Genomic DNA, 21,477 nt, shown 5'->3' on the forward strand with positions numbered 1-21,477 from the left:
GAGGAAATCAGTTGATTGTAAGATTTTATTATAGTATCTGGATGAGAAATAAAGGTTGAAGATGGACGAAATTCCTTTGACGGCACTTGCATGCATAAGTATCTCTATTGCCAATAAAATCAACCAGTCGGTCTATGTTGCCTTTTATTTTTTCACCCAATTGACTGATTCTGGCAGTATTCTAGTTATTGAAGCCATCACTGAGGCTGAACTCGTGCCAGTGTACTAAAGGGCTGGCGTTTATACTTCAAGAAACAAGATTTTGTGAAGTTATCAAATTTTTGTTGTGTTCTCACCATCTTCAAGGACGTAAGCAATGAGCAGAACATTAGAGAAAATTACTCCAAACAGTGAAAGAAGCTCAAGCTTTTGCGGCTCGCTAACTTCATAAATTACAAAATCAAATATACAGTCCTCAAATATTGCTTACATGTACTCGCAGTTGATGCTCTAAACTGCTCATACACTACTCAGGATAAGATTAATATGTAGTAGCTTGCAAATACACGTAAATTTACGGGGAAAAATGAAAGAATCTCCGCTGGGGTGCCATTGAATTTTCTTCTCCACAATGCCGAGAAATATCAATCAAAGCAATCCAAGTAAACAATGGCTTGGTCCTTAGGAACATGTATTGAGTACAAAAAATCTAGTGGCTAATTTCAGAGACTTCGGATGTGAAAAGGCAACCTATAGAAGGCTTCAATCTCAGAGGTTATCTTTTACCCATTTCAGAGCTCCCTTAGCAACAGACCTGTAAATTTGATAACTTTTTTCAGTTAATGCATCTAAATTTATTGATGATGCAGGAAATGAATGGAAAGGTTTCATTAACATTGAAAGGAAATATCATAAAAAAAGTGTGCTTCAATCGGCAAAAGTAAACATAACGTGAAAGAAAAAATATTTCAAATAGAAAGGTTTGATATGCCAACGCAGTTAATGATTTCCTTCTGAAGCCATTAACCCTAGTCACACATGCTTCATAAAACTTTTACATAATTAAGCATCTCGTTTGCTAGATCAAACAAAAAAAAAAAAAAAATTCCAAGCAGGGTAGTTTATAGGCTCTTGATTCTCCAAAATTGAAACAGTGTACACCCCTAAAGACGCTAATAGTCCAAAATTTTAAGAGCATATCTACAAATGTGACAACACGCAGTGAAGCTAAAGAGTAACCCAACAAATATTCAGTAAATGATCAGTAGAATTTAAATTAAGAAAAGAATATTACCCAGCAAAATCTTTTAACTTCTGCCATACATCATTTTGGCGCCCTGATTCCTCACTCTTCTCAGCATCGGTTTCCAGCCGACTTTCTGTACATACAGAAGAAAAACATAATGGTTACCTCCCAGACCACCACAGTAAGTATTTAAAATTATAATTTCATACTAAATCAGATATTCAAAATTTTACCCAAGCACAGCTTGCGGTAAATCAAATAATCAGCATTTGGTAGTTCATCAGGTAGAAACAATGACAAATCATCTGCAAACGAGAAACAATTGCTTACTTGCAGGTTGAGTTCTGGAGTGAGTTCGTGATCGAGTGCTGCTAGTATCACTCAGAGAAGCAAGTTCTTCAAGTAACTCACGTTCTTTGGTACTGTAAATGTGAGCAAAAACCATGGAGACAAGCTTGAGAAATTATGTGAACTATTTATAGTATCAGAGTATATCACAGTTAATTATCAAATAAGTTTGGTACTCTGAACTAATCTATTATGAAAGGGCCAAAAATTAAGTAAACATCTATCATGATCCAGTTTGAGCTTTGTGATATTTAAAACAAAAACAAAATTGTATCACTGCAAATTAGAAGAACAAAGAAGAAGGGAAAAAGTTATGCTGTATTACACGGAGGATAAACCAGGAATCTAGAAGAATGATGCAAAAGACAAATGAATAACTACAAAAAGAGTAGCATATCAACAGTTGAAATAATTACTTAACAATCACATTGAGCTAATAATGATAACTAGAATAAATAAAGAACATAAATACATACCTTATACGATTTGGTATAGTAATATTAATTGTAAATAAGTGATCACCGCGTATAGATGGTTTATTCAGTTTAGGTGCACCTTTCTTTGCCAGGACTAGCACCTCTCCAGGTTGAATACCTGCTGGAATCTTAAGTTCACTTACTCCTTCAACTGTATTTACCTGTTTGAATGTCAAAATTTCAATTCAGTCTACTGCAGAGGAATTGGACTTTGCAGATGCTGGCAGATTAAAGTAAATTTACTATCCAACATAAGACGAATGAGATGACACATTTTTAGCAGGTCAATCAGTGTAATAGTACATGCTCCCCCCTTTTAATCTATACCAGGTAATGGTGCACTGATTCCTCTGTCTCTCCGTTGTTTGAAAGACACAATAGCACCTAATTCTCATTTTGTGGAGGAGATATGAAAGTAGATTCTAGCTCCATCAGACCAACAATCATCGTATATTTATTATGTATTTAAATAACTTATTTCCTCCTCTTATGCATATTTGTTCTCCAAGAAAGCAGAAAATGTGTTGAGCTCACAACCCATCCAGTTATCCTGTCAAGGTTAACAGCTATAATGTACTCACCATTTAGAGAAGAGTGCATTCATTGCAAGGCATACGTCTAACTGTGAAACCAAAAAGCCACCCACCTCAACAGCCAGTTTTGGTTCTCATTATGGTTTTTTTAGCCTTTGATTAAAGATGGAAATTTTAGGAATCCATCCACCAGCAAACTCAATGGAGAATCCCTACCTTGCTAAACACAATGGGGCAAGGATGGGTTTAGGCAAGCCCAACCCACCCTAATATTGCCTTGACTTTAAAAAGTATAATTTTATATTATAATTTTAACTTGTATAAATATGGAAAAAGTTGTTTATTTTTTAAAATATACATTTTTTTCTTATATATATATATATACATAAAATTGATTTTTATAGAAAATAAGATGGTGATAACCATTGCCGCCCCACACTTTTTTCCCACTTCATCCCCACTCAATTACCTAATTGAGAAGGGCAAGGTAAAACCCACTCCATCCTGTAATATCCCAAAATTTTTCTAAATACATGAAAATAAAATTTGAAAATTTTGAGGTACGTTGACAAGTGAAAGAGGCACGTTAGCCATTTGAGTGAGATAGGTGAAAGGGTGGCAAATTATATAATTGGAAAGATCTCATTGGCAAGAAACATATTAGAATACTTTCCTTCAGTTAGATTGTTTCTTTCTTAAAAATAGCCTTCTAAATCTTATAGAATAAAAAAGGAGAACAAAAAAGAAGAAAAAGAGTTTGCCTCTACCTTTTTCTTGGTCAATAAGGTAACTTTTAATTTCCAGTTTATTCTTAGTACGGTTCTATACTTGTGGAGTATGAGGGGATGTTATTTTAAATAGTCTAAAGGTTAGTTCAATTAATTAAAGTTTGACTCAGATTGTGGCACTATTATTGAACAAACAAATGGTGGATAACTGACTGGTGATCTTTAGAAGGGGTTATGGTTAATATTTATGTAAACTTGAATTTGCTAGTCACAGGTTTGTGAATATGTGAATAAAGGTTTATGTATGTGTTTGTCAATATAGTCACAAATTCACAAAACATATTTAATAAACCAATATTAACAAACACAACTAAAAGATGACCTTAACTACTGCCCCCAGAATTGCATCAAGATAACTGATAGATATTGTTGACTTGAGATTTATGCCATCTCTTTGGATTCCAGCTATCTCCTCAACATCCAGATAAGCATAAAGATCTCCTGGAGGACCACTGCAGAAATAAAAATTAATTAGTGATTCAAAACTGTGTAGATCAGCATAAATCTGAAAAGATATTGAAATACTAAAATGACCAAACATTTTGAATGTTGGATACTACTACTATCACTACACATGAAATCAATAAGTGTATATTGTCAGAAAGGGAGATTATATGTAGCTTTCAAGCATTCAGTACTAAAAATAACAATGAAAACACAATAGTAATATTGTTTAAGAAAAATTAGCGGAAAATGAGAAAACACACAAAACAGACGATAAGTATATGTCAAAAGAACTTGGAAAGATGAGAAGTAGTTGCGTCTGCTTAAATGACAACAACGAACAATCCAATTAAGAGAATTTAAACGAACCTAAAAACTGCTTAATCATTTGTAGCATTGACATTGCACTCATATGCAGTTGATATGCCTCCTAAAATGTTAGGAGAACGTCCTATCATCACAAACATAAGCATGCTTTAGTTCCCTTGATTATCGAAGATTTGGGAAATCAATAAGTCAAACAATTTTTTACGCAAGCTAATGATGGTTTGTAAAGTTCCATGCCCATTGAGGTTATACTCGTCATTAATCAAATAAACTTTCAAAACCTGAAAAAGAAAAAAACTAATCATTTGATTAATTGTACAAAAAAATTGAGGCAATAGCTAATCTACTCCAACTATAGATTTTTATATAATCTTCATATACTAAAGCCTAATATTTTCTCCTATAATTTCAAGTCCTTTCAGAAAGATCAAAGATTACTTTAATACGTACTATAATTATTGCGGCTCATGGGGAATAGGGCCAATAAAATAACAATATAAGGAACAACTAAAATTCCTTAAAATGATATACCAAATAACCTAGTGAAGCTTGAAACTATGAAATGGTTCACCAACATACCCTCTTGGTCCTGCATCACCTTCTCCAGCAACTCTGAGAATACTGCCAGTGCCAACTCCAGGAGGGACTTTGACTTTGATATTTTTCCTAACACGAATACGCCCTTCACCAGAGCATTTTCGACAGTATTCAGAAATGACCTCACCTTCCCCACCACAATTGGGACACACAGAAACCTAATATACATAAGCATATAAGTATCACATAATCTCTCATGTCAAAAGTTGTGACTGGAGAACAAGCAAGCAAAGAAAAGTAAATCAAATTATAACATTCATGAAGTCAACTAAGTTACAAACTTCTAGAATCTGTTATAGAATTCAGCTTTATATTAAACCCCATGCTGAAGTAAAAGTTTTGCGCTTGTGTAGTGCAGTTTTTGGAATGATCATGTATTTTGGTTGAAGAGCTTTGATAGTCTTTAAAAATCAACACTTGCCAACACTTGCCACCACAAATATTGTGGGATAAGATTTGTATTAGTCTTCTCTTTTGTGCTCCCCTAATAATTTCTTTAGATGAATTTCTGTAGCTGATATGAAAAGGGATCAGAGAGCCCTATTCTTTAAGATTGTTTTCTTGCAGAAGGATCTCTGATTGTGCATTCTTTGTTCATTTTCTTTCCTCATACAATTTCATTTTTATCAAACTCTTATATTCTGCTCGTTGCTAACTCAAGTCATGTTGTGTCCAACTAAATAATATAGATGCCCCTAGTGCAACTACTGCAGCTATTATGTGCATATTGTAAATCATTTGCTCAAATTATCCTTGTTGTTGCACCTTATTATACGTGAATGCATTATATTTCATTTCTTGTCTAATCACTCAATAATCTTTTATACTTTCTTGGAAAAACCCTTGCAACAACTTGTTTGCTTTCTTCCATGGATAATTAATATAGATCATTGAACTTATGATAAAATCATAGAACCAATCGTGCAGCTTCTGGTCCATACAACAAACCAAATCATAAAATTTTGACTCAGTGAAGATGTCAAGAAAGCTCTAGTTTAAGAAAATATGAGAACAAGTCCTAAAATTTTGTAATCTATTCTTGAACTTTGGTGTCAAACAAAAATTAGCAAAGAAAAAATCATAAATGTCTAGGAGTGCCAGGGAGAACCTGAATACCTGTGAGAACAAGCCGAAGGGTGTTTGCTCAATTCTCATAACTTGACCCCTGCCACCACATGTTGAGCATATCCTCATTTTGGAGCCTATCTTTGCTCCAGTACCAGCACAAACTTCACAAGTTTCCAGATGTGAAAGCTCAAAGTCCTTTTCAGATCCAAATATAGCCTCCGAAAATTCTAAAGTGATGTCATAACTGCAAGACAATTCAATGGTCAGCCATTCCGAGCATATAACAGCAATTCCAGTTATACAAATTTATTAATGGGCTTCTACTAACCTGAATTCACAGGACCAAAAATAATATCTTTTATAAATGAAAAATACTTTTTAAAAAGAAAAATGTCCCTTCTGTATATGATTTTTGGTTGAAGATCTTCTATAGCTTCACTTGAGAATTTGCAAAAATGTCAATTTAATCTCAACTTTGGGAAAGATGAACATAAAAAATCTCAGATGAGAAAACTAACTTCCAATATGAAGTACACCAAGGAAAAGCAAGGAAAATGGGAAAATATTAGAAGTGAAGGGGTAATAAATTGCATCATTGTCTAAAGTGTTCATTTGGTGAAACTTGCACCAAACACAAGTCATGCAAGTATTAGAGGAGGATTAAACTTAGGAATCATAGTCATTGTAGAATTATGAAATTTAAGAATTTTATTAGGTTTACAATTCTATTTGGTTTAGAATCTATTATTTAATAATTCTATTCGATTTATTATTATTTTCCTAGTCTAAGTTTGTTTGGGACTCCTAATTAGTACTGATTTAGTGTTTATTCTTTTAGGGTTTTCTAATCCTAATATTTGTAGGTTCGCCGGTCTATAAATACCTATGTCTAGGTATATTATTATTCGCTTTGATTATTATGATGTTGTTATTGATTATTATATGAAGTTTTTGATTGAGAATTAGTTTATCATATAGAATTTGTTTCTCTTCCTTTGAATTTTGAAAATTTGTTTCTCTTCGTCCCTTTAACTCCGCCTAAGTAGTTTGCGCTTAGCCGGTCCCAAGCCCGGATAAAGGAGGAGGGTTGCGGTAGGTGACAACCAGCGTAAAAATTTCGTCACACCCTATGATATGGATTCAAATGATATAAACGTTGGGGCGTCCTCTACTAACGACGCGCTACTGTAGTGATAAATATGCAAGGGTGTAGGGCGTTCAGCGACGCCATGCCGCGCCGGGTGTGGTGTTAAGTGAGCAAGGGTTCCCACATCATGGACGGGTGTGGGTAAAGAAGTTAGTCCATAAGACATATAATAGAACAAATAGTGGAACAGAACACAAGATAGACATAGAAAATAATAGAAGATATCATAGAAGGAGACCAATTAGGAAGGAGCAGAATAGGAGGAGGATCAGGGTTGGTACTTGGAATGTTGGATCACTTACAGGAAAATTAATGGAGCTTGTGGATACCTTGGAAAGGAGAAGGGTGAATATTGCTTGCATTCAGGAGACTAAATGGGTAGGAGAGAAAAGTAAGGAAGTGGGTAATTCAGGGTACAAATTGTGGTTTACCGGAAATGAGAGAAACAATAACGGAGTGGGTATAATCATAGACAGGACATTGAAAGACACAGTAGTAGCTGTGAAAAGAGTAGGAGATAGAATTATACTAGTAAAGCTAGTACTAGACGGAGAAACAATAAATATAGTTAGTGCTTATGCCTCACAAATAGGACTAGACAGTGAGAGTAAACAAAGGTTTTGGGAAGATATGGATGATTTAATGCAAAGCATACCGAATGAAGAGAATGTTTTCATTGGTGGAGATTTGAATGGACATGTAGGAAGTGATAGGCAAGGTTATGAGAATGTGCATGGAGGTTTTGGTTTTGGCAGTCGAAATGAGGAGGGAAAAAGCATCATGGATTTTGCTATGGCATACGACCTAATACTAGCAAATACCTACTTTATAAAAAGAGAGTCACATTTAGTGACTTTCAAAAGTGGGCAACATAGAAGCCAAATCGACTTCCTCTTAACCAGGAAGACAAATAGAGCTCTATGCAAGGATTGCAAGGTCATTCCAGGAGAAGCTTTAACAAGTCAACATAGGTTGGTGGTCTTGGATGTCAAGTTTAGGAACAATTCAAGTAAGGTCAGAAGAAATAGTGTAGCTCGAACAAAGTGGTGGAAGTTCAAAGGAGTAAAGCAAGTGAAGTTCAAAAATGAGCTTCTTGAGTCCGAAGTATGGAAGCTAGATATGGAGGCCAATGATATGTGGATACAGATGGCATCAAAGATTAGAGAAGTAGCTAGAAAAGTACTTGGGGAGTCTAAAGGACATGGACCACCCTCAAAAGAGAGATGGTGGTGGAATGAGGAAGTACAAAAGGCAGTGAAGAGAAAAAGGGAATGGTATAAGAAATTACCTAAATGTGATAATAATGAGGCATATGAACAGTACAAGATAGCAAAAAAAGAGGCAAAATTAGCCAAGCAAGAGCAGGCCTTTGAAAAGTTATATGAGAAACTTGGAACTAAAGAAGGGGAGAAAGATATTTATAGATTAGCAAGGAGTAGAGAAAGGAAATGTTAAGATCTCAATCAAGTTAGGTGCATTAAGGATAAAGAAGGAAAAGTGTTGGTGAAAGATGAGGACATTAAAGAAAGATGGAGAAATTATTTTAATGATCTCTTTAATAATAGTCAAAATGGAAATAGCGTGAATATAGATTATAGAACAATAGAAAAGAATGTAAATTATACTAGAAGGATTAGATCTTTAGAAGTAAAGGAAGCACTTAAGAGAATGAAAGTAGGTAAAGCCTGTGGACCCGATGAAATACCAATTGAAGTGTGGAAGTATTTGGGAGATATGGGAGTGGCATGGTTAACTAAATTATTTAATAAGATTCTAAACTCAAAGAAAATGGATGAATGGAGGAAGATTATTTTAGTACCTATTTTTAAAAATAAGGTAGACATACAGAGTTGCTCAAACTATAGGGGAATTAAACTCATGAGCCATACTATGAAGTTGTGGGAGAGAGTTGTGGAGCATCGACTACGTCATGATACTTCTATCTCTCTCAATCAATTTGGTTTCATGCATGGTCGTTCAACTATGGAAGCGATCTTTCTCATTAGAAGCTTGATGGAGAAATATAGAGATGGGAAGAAAGATCTACACATGGTTTTTATTGATTTGGAGAAGGCTTATGATAGTGTTCCAAGAGAGGTCTTATGGAATGCGTTAGAACAAAAGAGGGTATCTATTAGGTATATACAAGTATTGAAAGATATGTATGAAGGAGCAACTACTATTGTGCGCACAGTGGGAGGGGACACAAGAGATTTTCCGATCTCAATTAGATTACACCAAGGATCAGCCATAAGCCCTTACCTTTTTACATTAGTTTTAGATGAAAAACATATACAAGAGAGTATTCCTTGGTGCATGTTGTTTGCGGATGATATTGTTCTGATAGATGAGACACGAGAAGGAGTCAATAGGAAGCTAGAACTTTGGAGAAGTACTCTAGAGTCAAAGGGTTTTAAGTTAAGTAGAACGAAGATGAATACATGCATTGCAAGTTCAATGAAGGCCAGGTGATAGGGAAGGAGTTAGTTTGAATGGAGTGGCACTGTCCCAAAGTAATCACTTTAAATATCTAGGCTCACCTTCAAGTAGATGGGGATGTGAGGAGGATGTTAGTCATAGGATTAAAGCGGATGGTTGAAGTGGAGACGTGCCACGGAGTTTTATGTGATCGTAAGATTCCCAATAAATTAAAAGGAAAATTTTACCTATGCTATATGGTAGTGAGTGTTGGGCGAAAGAGTCCTACATCTAAGATAAGAGTTGCAGAGATGAGAATGTTAAGGTGGATGAGTGGCCATACTAGACTAGATAAAGTCCGTAATGAAAGTATTAGAGAAAAGGTAGGAGTGGTGCCAATTGAAGATAAGTTGAGAGAAGGGAGATTGAGGTGGTTTGGTCATGTGAAGCGTAGACATACGGAGACCCCAGTTAGACAAGTAGAGCACATTAGGCTAGAGGATAGAAAGAAAAAAAGGGGTAGACCTAAATTGACTTGGAGGAGAGTAGTACAGCATGACTTAGAAGCATTACACATTTCTGAGGATTTAACCCAAAATCGTTCAGAGTGGAAAAAGCGAATCCATATAGCCGACCCCAAATTTTTGGGATAAAGGCTTAGTTGAGTTGAGTTGAGTTGAGTTGAGTTTCTCTTCGTCCCTTTGTCCTTTTTGTTCTACATCAACAAGTGAGATCAACATATAAGTTAGACACTATAGATAATCCAAAAGTTTTAAAACTATGAGTTAATAGTGTGAGATTAATTTAAGACACATGCTATCAAAATAAAATTAAAGGGTAAATCACTATTTGTATTAGATCAAACATAAAATACTTAAGGATGGGGAAAAAATAGACAAGAAACCAATTGATAGGCCCTTAAATTTTTACCAGATGCTTACTGAGAAGCGGGGGTATTGAGGCAAAGAACAAGCAGCAACTAACTAACATCATAAGGCTTTGTATACAAATGCAAAAGTACTCCTTTCCCCATCTTTTTTCCTCTTTTCCCCTTTCTAACCAGAAGATGTTTAAATGAAGTGAAAATACAGATAAAGACTGCATAAGATGATGAAATAAAACCAGTTCATACATTTGTGTTGCACTTGATGCTGCAAAATTTTGAGACAGATTTCCATCAGAAAAACTTAACCTTCACTCACCGTATGTCTTCACCCTTTGTAACAGTACTTCGGCGGCGTGTCCTGAACCCAGTTTCCATGCCAGGAAAACCACCCATGGTTGGCCCAAAGAATGTCTCAAATAGATCAAAAGGATTTGTCTGCAGAAGTAAAAGTAAATTTGTAAGTTTTACTAAATCTCTATCTATTATATCCAATATTGTGCTTCCATTTATTTATAAGATTGCTAATTTTCATCTTCATCAGGAACAAGAATTTAAAAAAAAAAAAATCCTTTTAAAAAAAATCCAGAAGACCTTTGGGCATGTGTACCATTCCGCATGCCAAAGAGTCTTACTAAAAAGAACCAAAGCATATAAAACAGTTGAATGATACATCAATCTCACAATTTCATACAGTAAATCAAACATGACAAACAAAATGCAACTTCAGTTATATCTTAATGCACATCTCTGGAAAAATACAATTTTAAGCATAAAATTCACTGAAACGCAAAAAAATTGAATTTCTATTCAGAAAGATATAGAAGCATATGATTTAGAAATTGGCAACCCTACCGCATATAAGATCATTACAGGAGAAACTAACTGGCATATCAAACAGCAAAGCTGGGTCACCCTCCAATAATTGTTCACAAAAGATAAAGTTTGAATAAATGTTTATGATACTCACATCAATCAAGCAACTTTGTCAACTTATAACACACAAAAACAAGATGCAGTACCGTATAAGAACTTGATGCTCCGCCTACTGTACTCTTAACTCCAGCTTCACCATACTGATCGTACAGAGCCCTCTTTTTATCATCTGATAGCACCTGACAGCATTGTACTTCAGAATTCAAACGACAATATGAGAAATTCAAAAACTTTAACTGCAAAACAGAATTCAAGGGCCAATTTCGCCCATCATCCCTCAACTTAGGTAATTATTTCATTATTGTCACTCAACTTTAATTTTTTTATTAAAAATCCGTGAACTTACATTTGAGTAATAATAAAGTCATTGTAACAAGATATTACAAGCTTCCAAGTTAACTTGCTGACCTGGCCGCATTTTGCAAAAAAGGGAGAAAAATTACCTTACTATCCTTCCACCTACACAGTACACACACTGCCCTTCTCTTTTCTCTCTCTTCTCTACCCCTCTCGGCCTCTCCACTTTCCCTTCGGCCTGCTCTTTCACCACTGCCACCCAGCCCCACCAACATTGACACCAACTCCTCACCCTCCAGAGACCCTCCTTTGAATCCAGAAATGCATAGTGGCATTGATTTGGAGTAAACCATCAGCGCAAAGAGACGAATACTAATAGCGACCCGCAAAGAAGAATCAGTCAGATTCAGGTGTCCCAATGTTTGATGAAGGTGGCACCACCTCCCTACCCTCCATCAACCCTCCCCCAGCCCTCACAACACCCAGTAGTGTTGATTTGGAGCAAAAAGGGGAGAATGCGACCTGAGAAGAAGACCTGCCTGGACTCCTGTATTCCCAACGTTAGATGGACGCAATACCACCACCAATCGACTCCTCTTCTCTTGGGCATCATTCTGACCACCCCCAGCCTCTACCATCTCCATAAACACAAGAATCGAAGAAAAAGCATTTTGGCCGTCCATCTTCAATTATTCCATTTTCGGCAATGGTAGGGGCAAGTGTTGGTTGAAAATAAGATGCCTAAGAGGAAAGTAGTCAATTGGTGGTGGTCTTGTGTCTATCTATGCAAGAATGTCAAACTCCAGCCAGAGGTGATGGGGAGAGCAAAGAGGAGAGAGAGAGAGAGAAAAGAGAGGGACAAAGAACAGCAAGAAAAGAGAAAGACAAAGAAGAGAGGGAGGAAAAAAGGGCAAAGAAGAGAAAAGAGAAAAGAGAAGAGCAGTTTGATAATTTCCCTTTTTCACGTGAAAATTTGTGATATCAGGTCATAAAAATTTTATTTAAATTAAAGTTGACAGATTTTTAGGAAAATAAATTAAAGTTAGAGATGATAACGAAATATCCATCTGAATCAAGGAATAGGTGAAATTAATTCTATAATTCAGTCAAGCAAAAATTATGAAATATTAAATGTACAAGCCAGGATGAATTCTGGAATAATTAGTGAGACCATGGAAGGTGCTTTACAGACAGTTTGTCAACCCTTAAGCTGAAAAGAAAGACTGGGATTATAAATCCAGCCAAAAGTGAAAGGACCACAGAATTACTAGACTAAGAATCCAGTAATCCATCCGATACACCTTATAGAAAAGGCAAGAGAAATTGGACTTACATGCTTGAGGCGGTCTATGGAAAGTTGCCCCTTGCACAACAAACAGATGGACGATAGTTGTCCCCAGTATAAAAAATAGACTATATAATTCATGCATAAAGTTCTATTAATTTGAGGATGCTACCATCTCAAAACATGAAGTCAAAAAGAAGTACAACTGGACAGGTTGAGTCCAACATTTTTATGCATACCTCATAGGCAGCACTTATCTCCTTGAACTTTTCAGTTGCTCCAGGTTCCTTGTTAACATCTGGGTGGTACTGGAATCACAATAAACCTTAAATTTCAGGATTCCAAGCAAGAGAAAGAGAAAAAGAAACACTCAATTAGATTACCATTGTGAGAGCATAGACCAGTTAACAAAACCGAATGGCCATGTCACAAACTAAAACGAATCTAACAGTTTTCCTAAAATGCAAACTGAAACCAAACAGGTCAAGTGGTTAACCGGTCAGATAAATTCAGTTTTGATCATTTTTTCAGTTGTTTTTAATTCAAAGTTGTTTTTACAAAAATTCAATTGATCAAAATGATTTATTTATTTTCATAATAATAATAAGTTCAAGCTTAATATATATATATATATATATATATATATATATATATCACTATTACTCTATTTTTCGAATCTTGTATCGCAAATTCATTATTAAACAAATACAATTTTACCAACTAAAAATAATACAAAAAAACATATAATACTAACAATATTATACAATTAAATTCCAAACTAACAATACGATGCAATAATAGACTGTAACAAAGTACCCATTTACAAAGTTTAGTTTAGCTTTTATCATTTCCTTTCCAAATTAATGATAAAATTTTTCTTCAAAAAAATTCATTGTAACACAGATTCGCTTGTCAACATTTTCAGTTTTCTTCTATATCATCACCTAAAACCTGCCCATTGTGATTCAGATTTCTAACCAACCAAAAAAACCAGCAATAAAACCCAACAGCTACAAGAAATTAAAAATTAATACCTGGCGAGCTAACCTTCGATAAGCAGCCTTGATTTCTTTACCGGTAGCAGATTTAGTAACCCCAAGAGTCGCATAGTAATCCCTGGAAGCATTAATCATAAGTCGATAACGACTGGTGGAGGCCTTGGTCCTGAACTTTAAAGAAACAGAGATAAAAATCTTATGGGACCAAAGGTGGCTTCCACCCGCAAAGAATAATGATGAGGTAGAAGAGTTAGAACAGGTAGAAGAAGACGAAGAAGAGGAGGAAGGAGAAGTGAATCCGAGAGAAGGGACGAGAGAGAGAGTTGTGGTCGTAGCAGCGGCGGCCATGGAGGAGAATTCGGTCGACGAAATTGAGTTTTAAGAGAAGTTTGTTTTATCATTCATTTTATTGCCTCGCCTGGTCAGTGTCGCCGCCGGAGAGAGAGACGGAAAGAGGAGGCGAGAGCAGAGAGAGGAAGGAGCGGGAACCAAGAGGGCGAGAAGATAGCGTTTGTGGTCGGTGCAACTCTTTGCACTGTACACGTGCTCAATTCTGCGTCCTTACATTTCTCCTTTTTCCTATAAAATTAAAAAGGGGAAATTTCTTTTTTTTTTTAATGCCAAATCAGACTTTTCTTTTTTGTTTTTTTCAAGACTCACTTTCCAATTTAAAATTTCATCATTATTAATTGCAATTAATATAAATCTGATTTTATATAAAAATAAATTTTATAACTTTTAAATTAATTATCTTATAATTACATTAAAATTTATATAAAATTAATTAAAATGTATAATAAATATATAAATTTAAATATAAATATTAAACTCAATAGCTGTGAAATTTATTATCATTTAACATCAATCTTATAATAGTCGTGCCTTTACTTCTAATATAGTAATTAATAATTGCTAATAATTGGGATTGTGTTGGTATTACTTATAAGTTTCATCTCATATATTTGTTTTGTTTATTTTATTCATCATCACAGATCGATAGTTGTAGTATAAAAATCTTTTAAAATTATGTAGCACTTGACTTGAACTCTTTCAAGATAAATTAGTTAATAAAATCTCATGTTAATATGTTCATTAAGATGAATATATATTAGTATGGGCTTAGCAAGCTAATTTGAAAATATAATAAGTGTTGTATATAAGCAAACATACTAAATATAATAAATAACGGGTATAAATATTTTATGAATGGACTACTTCTTTAATTCGTATAGTATAATCAATAGCCTATAGGAAGTAAAGGAATAAAAACTTATCACAATAGTGGCTAGTTTTACTTATTGCTCAATGATAGCCAACTAATCACTCCAAGAACACAATAGGGTACAGCAAGGTGAGACATTATAATTTTAAAATTATATAAATGAAAATTACTTAAATTATTGTCACGACCCAACCTATGGGCCGGACCGGCACTAGGACCTGGGCCAGCCTAAAGCCCCCGAGGCCCGTAGTAAGCCTTAACTATTCATTAACCCAACTCTAAGGCCCATTTGGGCCCAATTTCAAGAAAACAAACGGACAGAGTCCGGCCATAAAATGGACTTTCCAACGGGGAGTTTTTGACTCACCCGACCTGTAAACACAATAAATACTCAATTGGGGAGCTCAGCTCACCCTCCACATACTCATCAACATAAAATAAATGGGAGCTCAGCTCCCTCATCCAATCCATCAACATGCATAATATATTTAAGTTTACAGGTTCAACATGATAAAAATATTACAGACCGAATTCAAATAAATACTGCTAACACATGCGGAAATTCTAGGAGTAATTAAAATTACACAATATTGATAAACAACCTGCGAAGTATAAAAGCAGGTTAATCCAGAATAAAATATCCTCCTGCGGCCTGTAAAAATTTTTGAACAGGAGTGAGCGTTCGACTCAGAGAGTAAAATATCAATCTTAACTATAATCTCTATAACTATCTGAAACTAATGCAACCTGTAGAGTGAAATGCAACATCAACATCATATTCACATCATAGCATCAAAAAGGTAATTTGGAGCACTCACACACCCTGTAACATCATTCATAGTATATGGGAGCTGATCCCCTATCTGACTCTCTTAAATCCAACTGGTGCCTGAAGAACTCATTTCTGACTTCCACTTAAATACCAAATCGGGGTCCCAGTGAAGAACTCAAGCCGTGTCTACCCCAAGGACCGGTCCCATGAAGAACTCAAGCCGTGTCTACCCGTCCTATCCATAGTCCACACCACATCACACGCACGCCAACGCACGCACACTGCTCCAAATTACCACAACAACACTCATGGCACATTAACAGTTATCAATGCAACATAATTCGTGCCTAGAGTTTAACTACATAAATATATGCATATAAGTGATGCATGGACATGCTGAACATATAATAATATCGAAATTACAGTTAAAATTAATATTTTACTCACAGACTTGACGACAATCACTGTGGCGGCTGGGCGGAGGAAGAAGGCTGTCCCGGCTCACCTGACAATTACATTACATTTATTTAACACAAATGACTCAATACAAATAAAGAAAAGACCAAATACGTCCTAAGTCATGCCGAAAATCCGGCAGAGTCTCCCCTATACCTAGGACCTACCCAACCTGCAAAAGGGCTCAAAACACACTTCTATATCCACAATCCATATATCCACAACTCAATCACATCACACAGCCCCTCCTGGGCCCATCAAATCAATCATTCATCACAATTTGTAAATATTTAAATTTTGTCCTTATAATTTATCATTTTTTCATAAAATTGTACAAACAATCTATAAAAATTATAAAACTTTGCCCCTAGTTCCTTAGCAATATTACTAAGCTATTGCAAAAAGAATCGTAATTTTCTAAGCTACCACGAATATTTTATGAATTTTTAATCCTATTTAAGCACTAGAAAATTACGAAAAAGCAAGGTTCGGGTTTACCTTTGCCGATTCCGACTTCGGGAACGCGCTCGGGATGCCTGACAATGGTGGGGTAGCCAAAACCTCGATCCAATTCGGAGACTTTTCCTAGTGGTCTGTTCATGCCGGAAATTCACGATCCGGACAACCGCCGAATTTCCGCTAATTGAGGATACCTACACGAATACCAATAATAATATATAAAAATCGTGGTGTTACATTCTTCCCCTTACGTAAAAATTCGTCCTCGAATTTTTACACAAGGCGAATAAAGTACATGATTATACATTGAACAAGTAAGGTACTTGCTACGCATGTCCCGCTCGACTCTGTGCACTCTTCCACCGATCGACTCCTCCACAAAACCTTGACCATAGGGATCTGTTTGGATCTCAGCTGTCTCACTTGGTAGTCCACTATGGCTACAGGCTGCTCCTCAAATGTCAAATTTTCCTTTAGTTCTATCACATCCGGCTGCAGTACATGAGAAGGATCGGGAATGTATTTCCTGAGCATGGAGATGTGAAACACGGGATGAACGTGAGAGAGGTTGGGTGGTAGCTCCAACCGGTAGGCAACTGCTCCAACTCTATCAGTAACCTCAAAAGGTCCGATATACCGAGGTGCCAACTTGCCTTTCTTTCCAAACCTCATGACTCCCTTCATTGGAGATACCTTCAGGAATACATAGTCGCCCACTGCAAACTCCACATCCCTCCGTCTGGGGTCTGCATAACTTTTCTGCTTCATCGAAAGCCGCCCTCGCTGCTCGATTAAAGGAACTACCTCTGAAGTGTACTGCACTAGGTCTACATCATGCACCCTTGCTTCCCCCATTTCTGTCCAACACAGAGGAGACCTACACTTTCTTCCATATAGTGCCTCATAGGGTGCCAACCCTATGCTGGAGTGATAACTGTTGTTGTAGGCAAACTCCACTAAAGCTAGCTGCTCATCCCATTGACCTCCAAAATCCAAAACACTCATGCGAAGCATGTCTTCGATGTTTGGATCGTCCTTTCTGATTTGTCCGTCTGCTCGAGGGTGGAAAGTCGATCGAAGTTCAACTGTGTGCCAAGTGCCTCCTGCAACTTTCTCCAAAACCGAGAAGTGAACTGGGACCCTCTGTCAGATATTATGGAAGCCGGAACTCCATGCAATCTGACTATTTCTCGAATGTAGAGCCGGGCATACTGTGCCACAGAGTATGTAGTCTTTACAGGTAAGAAGTGAGCTGATTTGGTCAAGCGGTCTACAATTACCCATATCGAATCATATCCTCGCGTGGTACGAGGCAACCCAGTCACAAAATCCATAGTACTCATTTCCCACTTCCATTCTGGGATAGGGAGCTCTTGCAGCTTCCTTGACGGTCTCTGGTGTTCAAACTTCACCTTCTGACAAGTCAAGCACTTGGACACAAAGTCGGCTATGTCTCTCTTCATGCCATTCCACCAATAGCTATCTTTCACATCATGGTACATCTTGGTGGAACCTGGGTGGATACTGTACAGTGTATAGTGTGCCTCTCGCATGATTTCATTCCTGAGGTTGTCCACATCGGGCACACATATCCTAGAACCTTGCACTAGGGCGCCATCATTGGCAAACCCAAACTCACCACCTTCACCTTGCTGTACTCTTTCTATGATCTTCATCAATTGTTGGTCTCTGTGCTGGGAAACTCTAACTCTGTCCCTCAAGTCTGGCCTCACTGAAAAGTGAGCTAACAAGACCCCTCATCCGATGATCTAGGATTAAACCTTGATCCATCAACTCATGTACCTCCTGAATCAGTGGTCTCTTCTCTACTGAAATGTGCGCCAAACTGCCAAAAGATTTTCTGCTCAAGGCATCTGCCACAACATTGGCCTTTCAGTGGTGGTACCGATGGTGCAATCATAGTCCTTGTAAGCTCCATCCATCTCCTCTGTCTCAAGTTCAAGTCCCTCTGTTGGAAGATGTACTTCAAACTCTTATGGTCGGTGTATATCTCGCACACTTCACCATACAGGTAGTGTCTCCAGATTTTTAGTGCAAAGATTACAGCCGCCATTTCCAAATCATGGGTGGGGTAGTTCTGCTCATGCCTCTTCAGCTGCCTTGAAGCATAAGCCACTACCTTTCCATTCTGCATCAAAACACACCCTAGGCCAACTCTGGAGGCGTCACAATACACGGTGTATCCTTCACCACTCACAGGTAGTGTCAACACAGGGGCAGTGGTTAGACACTCCTTGAGCTTTTGGAAACTCACCTCACAGTCATCTGTCCAAATGAATGGAACATTCTTCCTGGTCAACTTAGTTAGGGGAGCCGCTATTCTGGAGAAATCTTGTACAAAACGCCTGTAGTAGCCAGCTAAACCCAGAAAACTTCGCACCTCAGTGACTGTTGTAGGCCTAAGCCAATCGATTCTGACTTCAATTTTCTTGGGATCCACTTGAATGCCGTCACTAGAAACCACGTGTCCCAAGAATGAGATGCTTTCTAGCCAAAATTCACATTTTGAAAATTTGGCATATAGCTGGTGCTCCCTCAACGTCTGCAACACCATTCTCAAGTGCCACACGTGTTCTTCCTCGGTCCGAGAGTACACCAAAATGTCATCTATGAATACGATGACAAAACGGTCCAAAAATGGCTTGAACACCCTGTTCATCAAGTCCATGAAGGCCGCTGGTGCATTAGTGAGTCCAAAAGACATCACCAAGAACTCATAATGACCATATCTTGTCACGAAGCCGCTTTGGACACGTCCTCATTCCCGATTCTCAAGCGATGGTAGCCCGATCGCAGTCTATCTTGAAAAGAATCTAGCTCCTTGAGCCGATCAAACAAATCATCGATCCGAGAAGTGGATACTTGTTCTTCACGGTGACCTTGTTCACTGCGTAGTCGATACTCAATCTCAATGACCCATCATTCTTTCTCACAAATAGAACAGAGCACCCTGTGGTGAAGTGCTCGGACGTATGAAACCCTTGTCCAAAAGCTCCTGTAGTTGCTCCTTCAGCTCTTTCAATTCTGCTGGTGCCATCCTGTAAGGTGGCATGGATATGGGGTTTGTACCCGGAATAACATCAATGCAGAACTCTATTCCCCTTTCTGGTGGCAACCCTGGAAGCTCCTCTGGGAAGACATCCATAAATTCTCTGACAACAGGAACATTTTCCATGCTGACACCTTCTACAGAGGTATCTCTCACCAATGCCAAATACCCTTGGCATCCACGCCTCAACATTTTTCTAGCACTAATTGCTGACACCAAATTATATGGAGCCACGCTCCTGTCACCATCAAAGCTAAACTCTTCCACACCAGGTATGTGGAAATACACCTTTTTGTTCCTGCAGTCTAAGGTGGCATAATGAGTTGCCAACCAGTCCATCCCCAGGATTACATCGAAATCCATTACTGGTAGAGGAACCAAGTCTGCTGGGAGGATCTTTCCATCCACTACCACTGGGCTACCCGGAAATACCATGTCTACTTCTATGTTGTCACTAAGTGGGGTAGCTACTGACAAAGGGCACTCTAAAGTTGTAGGGTTTCTACCCAATCTCATGGCAAACACAGGGGAGACAAATGAGTGCGTAGCACCCGGATCTATTAAAACACGAGCCTCATAAGAACAGACCAGAAGAATACCTGCCACAACTGCATTTGAAGCCTGAGCATCCTGGTGGGTCAGGGTGAAAACCCGAGCTTGACCCCTACCCCAGTGGCGAACCACGATCGACTTCTACCTCGACCGCCTCCAAATCCACGTCCCCCTGGTCCTCGGCCCTGTTGGCCACTGTTCTGACTGCCTGCCATGCTGGAAGCACCCGGATACAAGTGTCGATGAACATTTGCAACAGAACCCTGTGACCCCATCTGTGGCTCACCAAAGCAGGCGATCTCTAGCAAAGTGGCCGGTTGGCCACACACAAGCATACTCCTGACCCCATCAAACAAGGTCCTGAATGTCCTCTTCCACACTGTGCACACGGTGCCAAAGAGGATCCTGAACCAGAGCCAGAACTGCCTTGCCCTGAACTGTTACCACTGCTGGATCCGTACCCTGGTCTGAACCCTCGGGATTTGTGTCTAAAACCACTCCTCTTATTTCTGCTTCTTCCTCTGTAAGTAGTTTGGCCACCACTATCCATAGTACCCGTGTGGGGAACACCTGAAGAACCCTCTGCTCTGTTTTTCTTTGCTCTTCCGCTGTCATCCACAGCATAGCTAACCTCAATCTGTCTGGCTCGATCCACCACCACATCAAAAGACTGATCAGACATCATGGCCAGGTTCGCATACCTCCTGTCAAGCCCCTTTAGGAATCTTTTCACCTTCATCTTTTCTGTAGCTACTGCTGCAGGGGCATATCTGCTCAATTCGTAAATTTCAGAGCATATTCATCTACAGACCTGCCGTTCTGTCTTAAGGCCTCAAAGGCCCACTGTTTCTGATCTCTGAAGCTTTCTGGCACGAACCGATTGATGAAAAGTTCCACAAACTGAGCCCATGTCAAACCCTCCATCCGAGGTAACACGTAGTCATTCATCCATTGTCTAGGCATGGGCCCCATGACGTGCTGCATACACTCTATCAGTCTTCTATCACCAATCTGTAATTACATTTCTGCTCTGCGAGAATCCAAAACCGATATGCATCGTCGACACATCATAGGTACGTGCACCAACTTCTTGAAGTTGATGATGCTTGTAAGATTCCTCTCTTGGTGCGGTGGATCTGCTGTGGAGGATGGACCATATACTGAGCCATCATGTCGATGGTTCTCTGCAGACCAGCTAGAGTAGCTGCCATGGGG

The 21,477-nt window shown here is 38.0% G+C and overlaps 1 protein-coding gene and 1 long non-coding RNA gene across 4 annotated transcripts; both read right to left on the reverse strand.

Annotated features, from left to right (window-relative positions):
- Positions 1–351: 351 nt before the first annotated feature.
- On the reverse strand, positions 352–14,299 carry LOC110634869 (uncharacterized). Of its 2 annotated transcripts, XM_021784017.2 has the most exons (11): positions 13,768–14,299; positions 12,973–13,041; positions 11,238–11,330; positions 10,535–10,653; positions 5,816–6,011; positions 4,682–4,857; positions 3,654–3,783; positions 2,011–2,171; positions 1,517–1,608; positions 1,235–1,319; positions 352–754 (listed from the first exon to the last, which is right to left on the reverse strand). In XM_021784017.2, exons 1-11 carry the CDS (start codon positions 14,077–14,079, stop codon positions 709–711), a joined length of 1,479 nt encoding a protein of 492 aa, XP_021639709.2. In that variant the 5' UTR covers positions 14,080–14,299; the 3' UTR covers positions 352–708. The 2 variants fall into 2 exon arrangements, with proteins under 2 accessions (XP_021639709.2, XP_058004747.1); XM_058148764.1 differs by lacking the exons at positions 12,973–13,041; positions 13,768–14,299 and adding an exon at positions 11,595–12,336.
- A 1,042-nt stretch (positions 14,300–15,341) lies between these two features.
- Positions 15,342–16,759, reverse strand: LOC131180780 (uncharacterized). 2 transcript variants are annotated; one of them, XR_009149474.1, is made up of 3 exons: positions 16,680–16,759; positions 16,173–16,230; positions 15,342–15,605 (listed from the first exon to the last, which is right to left on the reverse strand). It is a non-coding gene; the product is annotated as an uncharacterized LOC131180780 (long non-coding RNA). The 2 variants fall into 2 exon arrangements; XR_009149465.1 differs by lacking the exon at positions 16,680–16,759 and having other exon boundaries at positions 16,173–16,420.
- Positions 16,760–21,477: the final 4,718 nt, after the last annotated feature.

The sequence above is a fragment of the Hevea brasiliensis genome, chromosome 1, assembly GCF_030052815.1.
Source record: "Hevea brasiliensis isolate MT/VB/25A 57/8 chromosome 1, ASM3005281v1, whole genome shotgun sequence".
NCBI classification, from domain to species: domain Eukaryota; kingdom Viridiplantae; phylum Streptophyta; class Magnoliopsida; order Malpighiales; family Euphorbiaceae; genus Hevea; species Hevea brasiliensis.